Source organism: Mus pahari, chromosome 12 (genome assembly GCF_900095145.1).
Source record: "Mus pahari chromosome 12, PAHARI_EIJ_v1.1, whole genome shotgun sequence".
NCBI classification, from domain to species: domain Eukaryota; kingdom Metazoa; phylum Chordata; class Mammalia; order Rodentia; family Muridae; genus Mus; species Mus pahari.
This window is the reverse complement of record NC_034601.1, coordinates 46,185,990-46,201,852: the sequence shown is the minus strand read 5'-3', so window position 1 is coordinate 46,201,852 and position 15,863 is coordinate 46,185,990. Positions and strand designations below refer to the sequence as shown.

Here is a 15,863-nt window from a genome sequence, read left to right as displayed (position 1 = left end):
ATTAATAAGGGTCCTCATTACCTGTAACCTTAAATACTGACGTTCAGGTCTCTGACATGACTGACTTTAGACTGTCTTAAGTTATGTGGGTTTGGCACCTGGTGACTAAGTCCTTTTCTAAGGTGGCTATATCTGCCCAGATACCTTCCTAGTGCCATTTCCATATCCTATGGAAAAATAGCATCAGATATATGCTTTCAAAGAAATATTTGTTCTTACTTGAAAAATAACATACAAAAGGCATTTGTTAACATTCATTTTTATAAAATACCTTAAAAGAACAGATAAAGTACTTGAGGTTACATATCCAGAATTGAAAAAAAAGAATGAATAAAATATAAATTAATTGAACACATAGCTATTTTGCCACATTAGACAAGTTATAAAAACCACATTTCAAAACAATAAAAATAGGAACTGAGAAGAAAACTTTCTATTGCTGTCTTTTTTTTCCAGAAAGTCTCCTTCGAAGCTCAACATTTCAGGCTTACAGAAAGTACCTGCTTCAGTATTTAAAATATACCACATTTTGCTTCCAAATCAGTCCATTTGAGACATTTTAAAACCAGATGAGATAATTCAGTGCAAACTAAGGCTTCAAGTTGAAAATTCGAGAGGCAAAGTCAGGTTCAAATTGCAGGAAATGCTTCTGGAACTGAACAATTAGGAAGTTCACATTATGAAGAGCTCTGCATGTGTCCTGGGTGTGTGAAATACTGAGTTAGCAAACAGACCTCTGAAGGTTGTAGTGAGAGCTCTGTTGTACTGTGGGCAGGGGTAACGTGAGAAAGGGCTAACAACTGGAATTGTGGAAGCAGGATAAGTTAAGCATCAAAATTTGGCTATGATATATATCAGATACAAAAAAGTTGGGTGCAGGGCAGGGGGTGAGAAGGGTAAAAGGAAAAGGAAAAAAAATAACTCCCCAATTCTAGAAAAACAATGACTGGGTTATCATTGGAGATGGATCCCAGGTAGGGGTTACAATTATCCATGGTTTGTTTTAATTGTGTAGACTATATAAGATACTGGATTAAGGGTAATTCTATTATCAAATCTTGAGCATGGGGGGGCAACTCAATTTCTGGATCAGAGGGAACAAAGTGTGGCACATTGTGTTAGTTAGCAAGTATTAACTAGTAGTCCCTTTCATAATGAAAAATAATTTCAACAATTTTTTTCAAATAAATTTTGTGAGTTTTCATGTTTTCTCTTTGCTTTGTCTTACATATGACTCCTAAAACTCACTTTCCTTGATGAGAAAACCAACAGTGGCTACTGAGTGGATGTAGTAGGGATCCTGGTACAATCCAGAAAATTATTTACACTTCCCTACCTTGCCAAAACTTCAGGTTCCAATAAACTGTGTCAGCACATCCTTAGCTTTTAATTTCTTGAGGAAAATCTCTTGTACTATTTGTGAGTGGAGGAGAATATGCTGCGGGTCACAGTGTTCCTGTTGTAAACCTACCCCCTCATCCTTTAAGGATGTTTTAACAGTGTAAGGACAACAAAGGGGCAAGCCGATTGTTGGCGAGCTACGTGAAGCCCAACATACCCAGCACTCTATTAGTATGACATCAGAACTTATAAAACAAGTACAAAAAGTAAGAGCAGATAATAAAACAACAGCCAATTGTAGAAAGTATAAAAAAAAGCTTGTATTCATACCTTCTCCAAGATATAGGATCAGAAAGCACTAAAAAATACACCTCTGGTAGCAGAAGCAACATAGGATCATCCAAACAAACCTAAAATACGCAGACTACGAGTCCTCAAATCCTGTCTCATTCCATGAAAGCCAAACTGTAAAAGAATGTGCTGGGTCCCATTCCTGGACAAACACAGCTCTGTCCATGAAGTCTTGTACAATGGCAGTTCCATCAGATCTTTCTGATGTACTCTCTTGTCCTTTGAGTGGTTATCTGAGGCATCTCTGTATGTGAGACTGGGTATGGAGTAACGAGTGGTAGGAAGCGTCCACCCAAGCCTCCACCAAAATCCATGTTTAGAAACTATCAAAATGTGGTTCAAGCATTTTTGCATGGAGATAGTTTTATTCTCCCACCCCCTGCCACTATTAGGGATGCAAAATTAAAACAAAACAAAACAAAACAAAACAACAACAACAAAAAACCCAAGCAAACAAAAAACCCAAACCAAACCAAACCAAACCAAAAACCTGAAATTGCCACAGAGGTCTAAAGTCCTTACACCAATCTTTGAAGCTTCATCCATCAGACTGGAGACATTGACCACCAAACGCATTTACACAAATAATATGATGGAGTCCATTGTGAGAGTTTGTGCTTTCAAAGCCAACAAGAGTGCGAAGCACATTACAGATGGTCAAAAGATATCTGTAGATTAAAAGTAACCACAGTTTCCTCTGCCTGGATGGGGGCAACACAGAGCAGTCAATGACAAAACCCACAGAGTAAACAGGACTCCTAACATGAGTGGAGAAAGGGTACCAAGAGTTTTGCAACTTACAAGGCCTGCAGGTGCAGTGATACATAACAGTCATCAGTGCCTTAGGGGGCTCCCACACTGTGAGGAGCCAGGGTGACATCATAAAATAGAAAATGAGCTCTATTCCACTTGGGAAAGGCATGTATGTCCATGACTTTATCTAAAGGCATATTAACATATTTCCAGGCGGTGGTCCCCCTTTCCATCTCTCCTGAAAGTGATGCAGGCATAAATATCAGGGCATCTCATTATGGTACTGTAGTACGAGCAGTCTCCTGCAAGCTTGTTTTCCCTGCGCCTGCAGCAGTCACTTTTACAGCATCACGACACTCCTGGGTGGGCGACAGGGAGAGTTCGGACACCTAAAGGTCACAGAACTTAAACTAACAAGAGGAGCTCTTTTATAGTATATAAAAACCCCGTACAAAAGGCAGTTTATTGACAAATAGATGCTTTTTTACATTCAGGTTTCCCCCCACCTCTCAACAGTGATGGTTCCCAAAGAAAAGACTCAGTAGTGAAGACAAGACCACACACATTTTCTTTTTTCTTTCTGCATTAGTTTGAAACACTGAAAAAAATCAGGACCTTCAGACTAGCGTGCCGTGTGAATGGGAGAAATGGAACTGGACCTGGGGACATGAGGTGGGGCCCGGATACAGAGCAACACAAAGAGATGGTTTAGCCGCTGATGTGGGCACCAGGGCAGGCATGGAAAATCTTTCAGCAGACCTGAGCAACTCTGCAAAGGGCCTGTCAGGAACACAGTACAGGGATAAGAAACAGAGACAAACTGCAATTCTGCCAACGTGTAAACAAGGAAAAGCATTTCACAGATTCAAAGTTCAAGGGGGAGTAAACGTCTTTAAATTATTTTATCAGTTCAACCCTGATTTCAAAGTATGGCTAGCACAAACACAGAAGCTGCAGTGTGGGCAACCTAAGGGAGCGGTGGAACCAGGGAAGCTGGACTCCAGGCTGCCTTCTGGGGATGCCACACGGAAAGACACTGTGGCTCCTGCATTCCATCTCCGTCCTTCTGTCCCATACTCCTGGAATAGTTGTTAACTGCCCTTTGGTGTGTGCAGTTCTGGCTGCTATAGATTCAGACGTGGGGAGACGGGCGGAGGGAAGGCAAATTCTCGGAGTATGCTCCTGGCCACTTCCACGTTATTCTGGGCAATCTCTAAGGCTCTCTTCACTTCTTCAAAGGCATACCCCTCTCCCATGAGTTTTGCAATTTTTGCATCGACATTTTCCAGCGCTGCTTCGGGTCCATGGGGCTTTCTGTGATGAATTTCTGGTGCAGTCCTTCGGGGTCGTGGTTTGGGGGGTCTAGCTGGTGCTTGCGAACCATCTGCAGAGATTGTCAAAGACAGATACCATTGAAACAGTGGGATAAAAATGAACACTACAGAAGACAATATTGTTACTTCATTATTTTATGTTAAATACTATTGTTCATTTTCTCTACAACTAATTTTACTTCTTGGCTAGCTTATTGTAGAATGAAAAACATTATTTCATTTTAAAAATTAGGATGTGGTGGAAGAATGTAGTAGTTTGACTGAAAACTAATACTTATTTTCTGATTCCATATTTAACTTTTTAGGCCAGAAAAGAGTTGCTTTAAAACAAACAAGCCCCCCAAAACAACACTAGTGCATAACAGTTGAATTTCAGAGTAAAAGTAACAAGATCTGATTAGTCACATATTTCTCAACTGTGGCACAGACTGTGGCTGCTCAAAGAAGGAGGAGAAGGGAGATGGGGAGGGGGGAGGAGGAGGAAGAGGAGGAGGAGGAAGAAGAGGAAAAGTAGGAGGAGGAGGAGGGAAGAAGAAAGAAGAGGAGAAGGAGGAGGAGAAGGAAGAAGGAGGAGGAAGAAAAGGATGGAGTCAAGAGGTTCCTCCCAGAGGGATAAGCATCCCAATGACACAATTTTAAAGGTGCAGAATTGTCCCCAAATGACCTCTGCCCTGCTCATGTTCTGGTGGAAGAGCTATTCCCAGAAATACAGTGTAGGGTTTCCTCCTCCCTGGGTTTCCAGGTTAATCTGCTGCACTTCATTTATAACAAGGAAAAAGGAAACAAAACCAGCAGATGGTTTGACTCTGTTAGTTGAGCAAATTCAATGTGGCTTTGCTCAAGCAAACACTTTAGATTCTGATGCAGGCACTTTTGTCCAAGAAAATGCAAACAGAGAAGAAGAGCATCAGGAGGAGACTGGCTTATGGTTCAGGACCCTGAAGGTAATTCATTCTTTAAAATGTGTGCAGCAGTACGTGTAGATGTGTCTATATATGTGTGTGAGAGCGAGAGTGGGTCCACACGTGCCATGACCCACATGTGATGGTCATAGGACAACCGTGGCTCAGCCCTTGCCTTCCACCTTGTTCAGGCAGCGTCTCTTGTTCCGCTGCATACATCAGGCTGGATGGCCTACAAGACTCTGGAGAGTCCCCTGTTTCTCACTCCCAATTCACTATAGGTGGCTGAGATTATAGATCTCTGAACCATCTACTGAACCATTGTTCCATCCCAGAGAATATCTGCATAAAGTGAAACCAATAACATTGCTACCCATGATCATACAGGACTCTTGAGAACAAAGAAAATTAATTACAAGCTACCATACAAATCCCCAGGGACTGGGACAGCTACCTACACAGAACATGTTCATCTGCCTACCTATATACGTGTGCAGTTTAGAAGTGCAGAGTTTAGGAAGCAGCAGAGTCATACATAGACAATGACACTTATTGAACATTTTTCTTATAATAAAAAACAAAGACACAACAGAGTGAGCTGTGAAGTGAAGGCCTTGCAGAGGTCCCACCTCTTCCTGTTCGTTCTGGCCCTGTCAACTCCCGTAATAGCTTCTGATGCTAGTGCAAGCTGGAATTTCAAATAAAAATCAAATCATAAAAAATTACCAGTGACATTATCTCTTATGATCATTTTTGATCAAGTACAGCACTCTTGCATGAGAAGGTGACTTGTAAAAGAATCATTCCATTAACAGATATGGGTGGCTCAATCCAACACATATAAATAAAAACCTCTCTTTGTTTCTCCATCAAACTGGATAATACTCCTACTTTAATTTTTCTTGTCTTACAGAAAAATTCCCATTTATAAATAGTATAGTTGTAGATAATATATATTATAGTTGTGTAAAGAATTTATGGTTTCTGTGTCTTGTCAAACTAACACAGATTTATTAGTTTGTCCTCTGTAATTAAACTGCATATCCCTGTGTAGCATCCAGGCCCTCTATTTATTGGCTGAAGAACAGGTCTTGCAAACTCCTCATGACTGCTGATGTCACTAATGCCTCAGGCCCTTGCCTGAATTAGAATTAACACCAACAGGGCTGATTCTACCCCCACCCCAATTTACAGCAAGGACCGCCATCTCAATTTCAGGAGTATCTATGCAGTGAGCTCCTCACACTGTCTGCTGTCCATTCCTCCTTACCTGGCAAATGGCTAGTGAGTCTCTGCTCCTGTGTGATGCACAGACAGCAGGTATACCTGATTTTGACAATACATATACCGTGCCCAAAGTCACTAATCCCAACTGCATAAGAATATAAGAAAGGAGAGTTGGTGACCAGCTAGACCCAAAACCAGCACCGTATGTTAAACAAATGCCCAAGGTTCAGGGAACACTGAGGAAGAGGAGCAGAAAGATTGTACAAGCCAGAAAAGCAGGGCACCTGCTGTAAGGCAGTGTCTTTTATATATAAAAGGAAAGCTATACCCATAAAATCTCCAATACTTATTAATTGTATAACTACAACATGAGCTGAGAGGCACTGTGCATGGGGCAATCTCAAAGGCCCCACCTCTAATAAGACTACCATATAAAAGTAGGAATAACTAATTATTATTAGAGGGGCAAGTTTCAAACTAGGAACACAAAAATTTGAGAAACAAAAAAGGTAGCATGTTGCCTCTAGAAAAACAAAACTTCAGCAGCAATTTTCAAAAAAGAGAGACATAGATAAAATGCTTTACAAAACAAAAGAATTTAGCAAGAATGAATAGAAAAAAATGAGAGCTCAAAAAACAAAACAAAACAAAAAATCCAAAAATCACCAGGTGAGTGAAATGAGGAAGTCAGTGTGGGCCGCAGGGATAAGAAATGTAACGTGAGACTCCGAAGGAGAACCAAGCACATCTTAGACATGAGGAGTTCAGAATGGGAAGGTCTGCAGCTCACAGCATCGAGGGGCAGAGGCAAGGACTCACAGATGTGTCTTGGGAAGCACCCCGTTTGTGCTCCCAAAACAAGAATAAAGCACTCAAGATCCCTGACAGGCTAAGAACTGAGAAACAAACAAGGAAACAAAACCAAAACAAAAAGGCCCAAACCGACATTTTGGAATAACTGAAGGCAATGAGAAAAATTTCGCCAGGGGCAAAAAAGCTCATTGATAACCTAGGAATAACAGCAGAGGCTTTCCCGACCTCAGAACAGTTACAAACATTTGGGTAGAGGACACATGTAGCATCCCAATAAGCACGGCCAGAAAAGATCATCACAAACTTATTACAATTAAGTTGTCCAAACTACAGAACACAAAGAAACAACTTTAAATCTTCCACTGAAGATCAATGTCACACTTAAAGGCACCATATCAGAGTAGCAGTGAATGCTTGAGCAGACACTTTATAGGCCAGGAAAGCATTAAGGGATATATTCAGATTCTTGAAAGAAACCAGTGCTTTCCATGATGACAACATCCATCCAGAGAATCAAGACAGCTTTTACTGAGAAATTGTCTGATTACCACAGATGGCTTCCAAATAGGTATAAGAAGTCCTACATTCTGAAGTGAAAGAAATGGAATCACCATCATGAAAGCATGTGAAACCGGAAACCCCACTGAAGAGGCCATACACCACAGAACAATGGAGCAAGCACAGTGAACGAGCAAAACGGATAAAGCCCAAGACACACACACACACACACACACACACACACACACACACACACANACACACACACACACACACACACACACACACACACACACACACAAACACAAACACACACAAGAGTATAACAATTTCCAATAATAGGTCTCCTAAGACTACAGGGAGCTAGTGAAGCCTTCTGTAAATGTGTATTGTTTGATTTGGGCAAAGCGAGGTCAAGGATTTAGTCCTACAGGAGTAGCTCTAGAGATGCTCAGGGATGAGAAAGCCTTCCTTGGGGCTGAATGTGAATGTTGACAGTATGTGCATCAAACGTTCACCATAGCTGTCTCTCTCCAGATGTAAACAGTCTGAGAACTGTTCCCCTACAGAAACTGCTCCTAGGAACATTAGCTACACCAATTCCTTGTTCAGTTTTATAGTTTTATATAATAACCCTGCTTCCTTGTCTGTCTTTAAAAACCCTCCTTCCAATCTCTATAATACATAGAGTCTCAGGCCATCTGACCCTAGCTTTTCTGTGTATGTCTGTGTCTCTGTCATTTATTGCTTCTCTCACTCTCCAGTTAAGCCAGTCCCCAGTCATTCGAACACAAACTCACTTCATTATTAAATACAGAAACAGGTTGAGAGTAAAGGATGGCTTATGATGATGTTTTAAACAGAAGCTTAAGACAGACACCACTGGCTACATTTACATCTAAAAATAAACCCGAGGAGACAAAGAAAAGTCACCTTATTAAATAAAGGAGCCAATTAGCAAGGCAGTATGACTGAACCTATATGAACTTATCGCCAGAATACCCAATTTTCTATAACAAAGTCATCGGATATGGAAGGCCAGACAGCCTTCAATACAGTGATGGTGACAAGATTTCAATATCCTGCATCTGTTAAGATCATCCAGATAAAGATATGAACAAACACCAGAGCTAAACTCTGAAAGGGATAAATGAGTTTAAATAACACCTACAGAATATTCTTTATCCAACAGCTGCAGGACAGACATTTTATCGGAACATGAAACTTTCTCTAGAATAGTCCATGTTAAGTCAACAAATCAAAAATAACTGAAGTACCCTCTATTCTTTCTGATCAAAATGGAATAACATATGATTCAACAAAAAGATTCTGAAAATTGTAAAGATTCATAGAAACTGAAGATTCCTTTTAACAAGCAAGGGGGTCATGAAGAAAGCTGGAGCATTCTAAAATCTCTCAACACTAATGAAAATGGAAACGCAATAGAGAAAACGTGTGATATGTAACAAGGCGCATCCAAAGGTATACAAACATGCTGTGAGTATCTTCACCTGGGCATGAGTGGGTGGGAAGTGGGTGCAGAAGCAGGGACAACAAGCAAATAAACCAAAACCAAAACCAACCAAAACCCCACAAGACAATAGCAGCAGCAGCAGCAACATGAAACAAACAGTAAAAACCCCCAAACTCTAAACAGAGTCTGAGAACCCTTAAGTAAATATATATGCTGGTAATCTCTAGTACTTAGAAAACCAAGAACCAACCTAAGCCTAATCTAGTCTATGGAAGGAAACAACAAGGATTTAAGCAGAAATAAGTGCTGGAAAGGATTAGTGGAACCAATATATGCTGGTAATCTCTAGTACTTAGAAAACCAAGAACCAACCTAAGCCTAATGTAGTCTATGGAAGGAAACAACAAGGATTTAAGCAGAAATAAGTGCTGGAAAGGATTAGTGGAACCATTAACTGGTTCTTCAGAAACGTAACCAGGATAAGCTTCCAGACAGGTTAATTGGGAAAGCAAGTAGGTATGGTCAGAAAGGGAAAATGAAGCATCGGAGCTCAGCCAGAGGAAGGCAACCATAGAGACTCCTAGGAACTTAGGCTAAACACACAGGAAAACCCAGAGATACACATCCGTAGACTTGTAAAACAAACGAACCCCGAGGACACAGAATCTGGAGAGAACAATGGTGGTCATGGGACTGAATCACCAATGAAGTCCCTCACGGAGGAGCCCACAGCCAGGAGGCTCACCACTGATATTTAACCGCCTAGTTTCGTTTCATTGGATTTTCAGAATTTATCAACAGTGAAAACCTTCCAAGAACCTAGCTGGCATTATCCAAGTTCCAAAACCAGACACGTATGCAGCAGCAGCAGCAGCAGCAACAACAACAACAACTTATAGACCATTAATATTTCTGATGAACACAGATACAAATATTCTTAACAAAGTTTCATGGAATCAAACTCACTAGTTAAATCACTGGTTTCATCCCAGGGATTCAAGTTTATTCACCATTATTCAATTTGGTTGCATTCTCAGAGTTAAAAGATAGTTCAACATATGGAAATCAATACACATATTTGTATGCTGACAATAAAATATGGACACCATATGACCATATGATCTCAGCAGATACAGAAGAAGCACTTGATACAACTTAACACTTCTCTATGACTATACCCCTCAACACAGTATGGATTAAGTACAACCCCTAGATGACATTAATGTGAATGGAGAGAAGCTGCAAGGATTTTCTGAGATCAGTTACCCATTGCCACCAGGTTATTCAGTGCAGAACCAACCATACATTTCAAACAGAACATCTTAACGAGAAACAACTCAAAAGCCATACAAATAAAGAAGGGAGGAGTTAAACGGACACTTCTTGTGACTTTTTTTTTTTTGTGGGTACAGGATTTTTGTACACAAAACTGAGGAGTCCACCAAAAACAGTATTAGTAAGTATTAATTCAATGGTGTGGCAGAATGCAGAGCTCACATACAAGAATTAGTAGCAACTTAATGATTTTAAACCCACAAAAGCTACAGATAAAACATTCAGGAATGAACCTAACCCTGGAAGTAAAAGCTCTACTACAGTCAAAGAAACTGACATGAAAAACAAAAATGAAAACTCTCCATATCCACGGACTAACAGACTATTGATAAAATGTTTGTCATTTATAAATTACTCTATAGATTCAAATCTACCTGTGGATTCCCCCAATATTCATACTAAAGCTCAGGGATCTCAAAGAACCAAAGCCACATTGAACATACAGCAGAAAGCTGGAGGCTTCCCACACCAGACTGCAAGATGCATCACAAAGCCACAGCAACAGGACAGACTTGGAGGCTGATGGAACTGAGATTCAGAACCTACACATCTGCTGCCAGCCAGTTCTCACAGTCACGAGACTCACACAACGGGGAAAGGGATGTCTCAGAAATGGTGCTGGGGAAATCAATTATCTCACGGAGAGGACTGAAATCCAACCCCTACATCTTACCATGGAACAAAATCAACTGGGAATACACGGGACATCCCTGTGGCACAGCTCTAAGTGATTTCCTTTCTTACCACTGGTGTCTACACTACATTGTGTTTCTGAATGCACTCGTCAAGCTTGTGCAATCCACAGGACCACAGCTAAACAGATGAGGTTCCCTCTGCTTTACAGACTCGAGCTGCTAGAACCCAGGGAGGGGCGCTGCCAAGGTCCTGGGGCATCCGGTACCTTCCACTACTCTATGGTCACTGCTCTTCCTTCACGGCCCTTCCTCTGTTTTACTAGGAAGGAGGTCCACAAATGCTTTAGCAACCATTGTTACATGAAGCTGTTATTTTTGATTATGTCCTAATTTGGTTTTTTGGCTTGGCTACTGTGGGAATCACGACACAAACTTCATTAACAATAAAAGAATAAATGTTTGAACAGCTTTCTAAAAATTGTTAAAATCAACTTACGTTTTATTGGGATGACACTTGGTGTAGGATCCTTGGCAGATTAGTAAAACATCTGTTTTTCTTTAATTTATAAATTAAGCTTATTGCAATTGTACGCATTTATTTATATTTATATATTTCAGCTATGTTTAAAGTATATAACAGCATATACATTATGTTAAATATCAACTATGTATCTACATAGAAAGAATTATGTATAATATGCTTTGTATATTAAATGATATATGATTCTCATTTCTAGCCTCCAAAACTAGTTATCTATCCTATAGTAAATGTTTAATAAATTAAATATTATATAACATGTATATATAGTTACATATAGACTTACAGTAATATAGTAAATGCATACAATTTTTGGAATAAGCATGAACATTCTTTGTCTAATAATTTTCTTATGTTTCTTATGTTGTATAATAGTTGATAATTAGAAGAAATATGAATTCAACTGAATAAAGAATGAACAAAATCTTAAAATATATTACAATCTTGTTTTCAAATATATGAACTGTCAATTAATTTTGGAGCCTATTTACATTGTGATGCTGAATTAGTCTGGACACTGTGAGTTCAAATAAGGTTTTCAGTGAAACATGAACCCATGAAAAATCTTCACATAAACTGCACTTAGAATATACAGAATACAGAATGCGAGACTGTTTCAGATCTTTGTAAAAAAAAGACTTCAGCCCTGAGGTTTTAAACTGGAGCTGTGTGTGAAGGTTTTCAAGTGGCATCAACTACCAGCTGAACTGGTCGAGATCAACAACACTGACATTCCCATCGTGGAATCAGAACTAAGTGTTAATGGCAACCTACCCATCACTGACTTCCAGTAACTTAAACACATCTCTACACCTTGTGTGAATTACAGTTCTGATTTCCAGCTGAAATCTCCAAAAACATTACCGATATAACAATCTGTTCAACAGTCCTTCAATTTTTCCATTAAGCCAATAATAAACAAAGGGCAAAGCACTGTAGCTCATTTCCCTTATAACAACACCTCCTTAGTTTGTCAGTATAGTCAGAAATAAAGTCCTTTCATGTGAGTCAGGGACATCTTAGCATTGTTTCAAGTCCTGAAGTACCTCTTAACTACTAATGATATGAATAATCTCCTTCAAGGGTAACGCTGTATGTAAGAACAGGCAGTATGGAATGCTCAAGGAATTCAAACTGCAGCACAATATACAGTAAGCAGAAAGTGGCATCAAAATTTTATAAAACTTACACACAGCTATTAGTGACACGAGCTATGTGTGAGTAATGTGCTTGTATAAAGAGTAAGTCGATTATTGGCAGAAAAGTTGTCCCAATCCAGAAGTATGTGATGTTTAAAATATGCCAGTGAAATTTATGTTTTTTATAAATGTGTTTTATCACATAATCATTTGGTAAATATACCAATGGCAACATTCACTTTTTAAATCTATGAAATACTTCCTTTGAGAGGAATGAACACACTTGAAGTGCAACGTAGCTATACAGATGCACTTGTGCACATGGTGTTTTGACAGGGGATCGAAGAACATAATTTTATACTGATAAAACTATTTCTGAATTCTTTAGAACTGTTTTTTTCATAGTTCATGGACGAGTAAGCTACTATCATTTATTTATGTAGCTCTGAAAGATGATAGACATTCTTATTTTTAGAGTTCACCAGAATCCTTGTTAGGTCATTTAGAAGGGCCTTTGATAAGAAGAGATTGTGAACACCTAATCCAGAGACTAGTACAGATGTGTACCTGTAAAAACAAACAAAAAACAAACAAACAAAAAACAAAAAAAACCTCCAAAAAACCCAAACCAAACCAAACCAACCAACCAACCAACCAACCAAAACCTAGCATGTTTCTTGCTAACAAACACAGGTCAGAACCAGAGGCATTGGTCCATGCTTTGCTAGTGTGTAACACAGGGCACCAGTCCCATGCTTTGCTAGTGTTAGAAAAGGTTTAGGAAGTAGGATGAAATACTTGATGCTCTAGCTGGCTCTGATTATTAGTATTATTTTTTAATTTCTTAGGTAAATCTAGTTTAGTCCTGTTATATGGATGTTTCTCTGTTTGCAAGTCAAAGCACTCTTGAGGTTTCTATTGTAATGTTAACCCCAATCCATAACACTCGAAATCCTGCACACGAGTGACGCTATTGACTCCACAATACACACATGTTGTGCAGCCCACAGAGAAGAATCTGTGAAAACAGTGATTAGTGATAACTTGACTCGTGATGTGAATGAATACCTTTATTGTAAAAGAGTTAGAGGTGCTGAATATATTATTTCAAGTCAGACGTGGTGCTTTGGCCAAAGGTGTCCTTCAACAATACTTCAGTAATGGCTTTGCTTTTTTATGTCACATGGGGCTGGCAGATATTTTTCTCCCTTGGTTTCCATGCTTTGTCAGTCTCTTTTACTTGGAACTACAGTCTATACACAGACAGATCTGAAAGCTCTGAGCGGCTACACATGAACAGGCAGACAACATGGACCAAAACCTGAAAGGGTTAAGCTTTTCTGTGCTTTCCCAGGTCATATACAAGTGTTAACACTTTTGAGGTTTTGTGGAGAATTCTGCATCTCCTATACAGCACCTTGGAAAACCACACTGCTGATAGATTGAAGCAGCTCATTGATTCAGAGGGTCCCATAATGTGACTATTACATTTAACACCTCTTCTTTTTGGTCCCCATGAATACACTTATGCGTTGGGCATCCAGGAGGAGAACTGGGATACAGGATACTGTTGTGTCTCACTTGACTAGTTTGTTTGGAGATGGGGCTTCCCTATGTAGGCTACACTGGTCTTGGCTTTCCTATGCCACTGTGTATCTCAGTCTGTTGCTAAACATGGCGTAAGGTTCCTGCTTCAGCTTCTGAGTGCTGGCATTATGGTAGTGTGGCCCTTGGCCTTGCTCTTGTCTTTGTTCTTCAGGCTGAGTAAGTTGTGAGAGTGGAACTCTCAGGAAAGGGATTGATATGCAGATAAAAAAGGCCCACACTTCACTACAAAACAAAAAACAAAAAACAAAAAACAAAAAACAAAACCAAAAACAAAACTAACAGCAACTAATCAACTAACTAGCCAGTCAGTCAACCAGCAAACCAGACAACCAACTAACCAACCAACCAACCAACCAACCAACCCAACCAACCACAACAACAATGGGAGCAACAAAATCAACAATAAAAAACCCATAATAAACAATTAACAACAACGTGGTTTGTTACTGATATGAATTTTAGAGAGTCGTCAGTCTTAATGTGAAATTAAACAAACAACAACAAAAATCAAAAACAACAAAACAAAACAAAAACAAAAAAAAAAAACAGTACGGGCAGATGCTCAAGGACAGTATCTGGATGAGAAACGGAAATCAAAAGAAAGAAGGCATCCCCAAACGAAGACTGTGAGTTTACTGACTGTACACACATAATATTAAGCCTCACTTTTTCTTTTTCCCAGGTATTTTTCTGGGTGTTGCTTTCATAATGTACACTTTACAAGCCAAATACGAAGGACACTGAAAGTAAGTGAATGCTTAGCTATAGTGCAATAAACAAAAGACAGAGGCTACAGAGAAAAAGGCGCTGTAAAAACATAGGACAACATTGTTACTGTTCTCAGCCAACTCACCAGAAGATGAAGGGAGCTGGTCATAGTCCTGCGAGGCTCTGTTGGCTTTGACGTTGTCTCCTGGTGCTCTCCTGGCAGGAGGCAATGGAACTTGGCCACTTGTTGGGTCAAAAAAGGGATCTTGAAAATAAAGACATTTTTTTTTTTTTAAATTAAAACGATGATCCCGGCTGGTTGGCTAAAGAAAGAATTCTGGGAACTTTCTAAGGCCTGTAGATTTTGATAATGAGTTGGTCAACTAATTTCATGAACAGTAATACCCAATGGACTGTGCAGTTTTCAAACTCATTCATTTGTTCAGGTTAGAGCTATTCCCGTTAATTCCAAAATTAAGACTATGGATCTTCCTTCATCTTTTCAGATCAGTTACTTAGCCTCCTCGTAACTCAAATTTCTATTCCTACCCATTCATTTCAATGAATGAAAGCTGATGAGGGGCCTATTTTGCCTTCAGAGAGAACTGCTGGGTCACTTGGGTTCCGGAAGGGGACATCAATATGAATCTGTAAACAGACCTGAAGCTTGCAATTTTTAAATGAATTAATGCCTGTACAAAAATCAGTAAATATAAGGTATTTTAAAAACTGTACCATATTAGACATCCCAAAATATGTTAAGACTAAGTTCTCAGGTTGTCTCACTGAATAGTAAATTCAACTGCAAAACATACACCATTACTAAAAATAAAGTTTGAATACAGTAAAAATATACTCTTTCATACTCTGCCATGTAAAACTGTGAAATGTGAATAGTAGAATGAAAAGTTATTTCACTATACGTGATGGAGTTCCCCAAGTGTAACTAAAGAGAGACAGGAGTCTGTTGGCATAAGTCACTAGGACCACAGGCCTAACCGCTTTAAAATTAGCAGTATATGGGCTTAAAGCCTTAGCGTGTACCTTTGTCTGAATAGAAGAACATTATCTCTGACTTCTTTGGCTCGCTAATAATTAGCATCACCTCCACTCTCATGTTTTCTGCATCTATTTTCTGCTGCTGGTACCATCTCTGAAGTTATTCTGAGTTCCTTGGAGGGCAAGATTTTCCTTAATTATATTGTGT

General features: G+C 39.4%; 1 protein-coding gene across 7 annotated transcripts in view; it reads right to left on the bottom strand.

Annotated features, from left to right (window-relative positions):
* Positions 1 to 243: 243 nt before the first annotated feature.
* Positions 244 to 15,863, bottom strand: part of Cblb (Cbl proto-oncogene B) — a 173,506-nt gene continuing 157,886 nt past the window's right edge. For 5 of the 7 annotated variants that reach the window (XM_021210047.2, XM_029544898.1, XM_021210046.2 and 2 more), the window contains 2 exons: positions 14,802 to 14,921; positions 256 to 3,829 (listed from right to left, as the gene is read on the bottom strand). In XM_021210047.2, the coding sequence (XP_021065706.1) occupies positions 3,570 to 3,829; positions 14,802 to 14,921 (380 nt within the window). In that variant the 3' untranslated portion in view covers positions 256 to 3,569. Of the gene's footprint in view, positions 3,830 to 14,801; positions 14,922 to 15,863 lie in introns of all 7 variants that reach the window. The other 2 variants (XM_021210048.1, XM_021210049.1) reach the window with 1 other exon arrangement.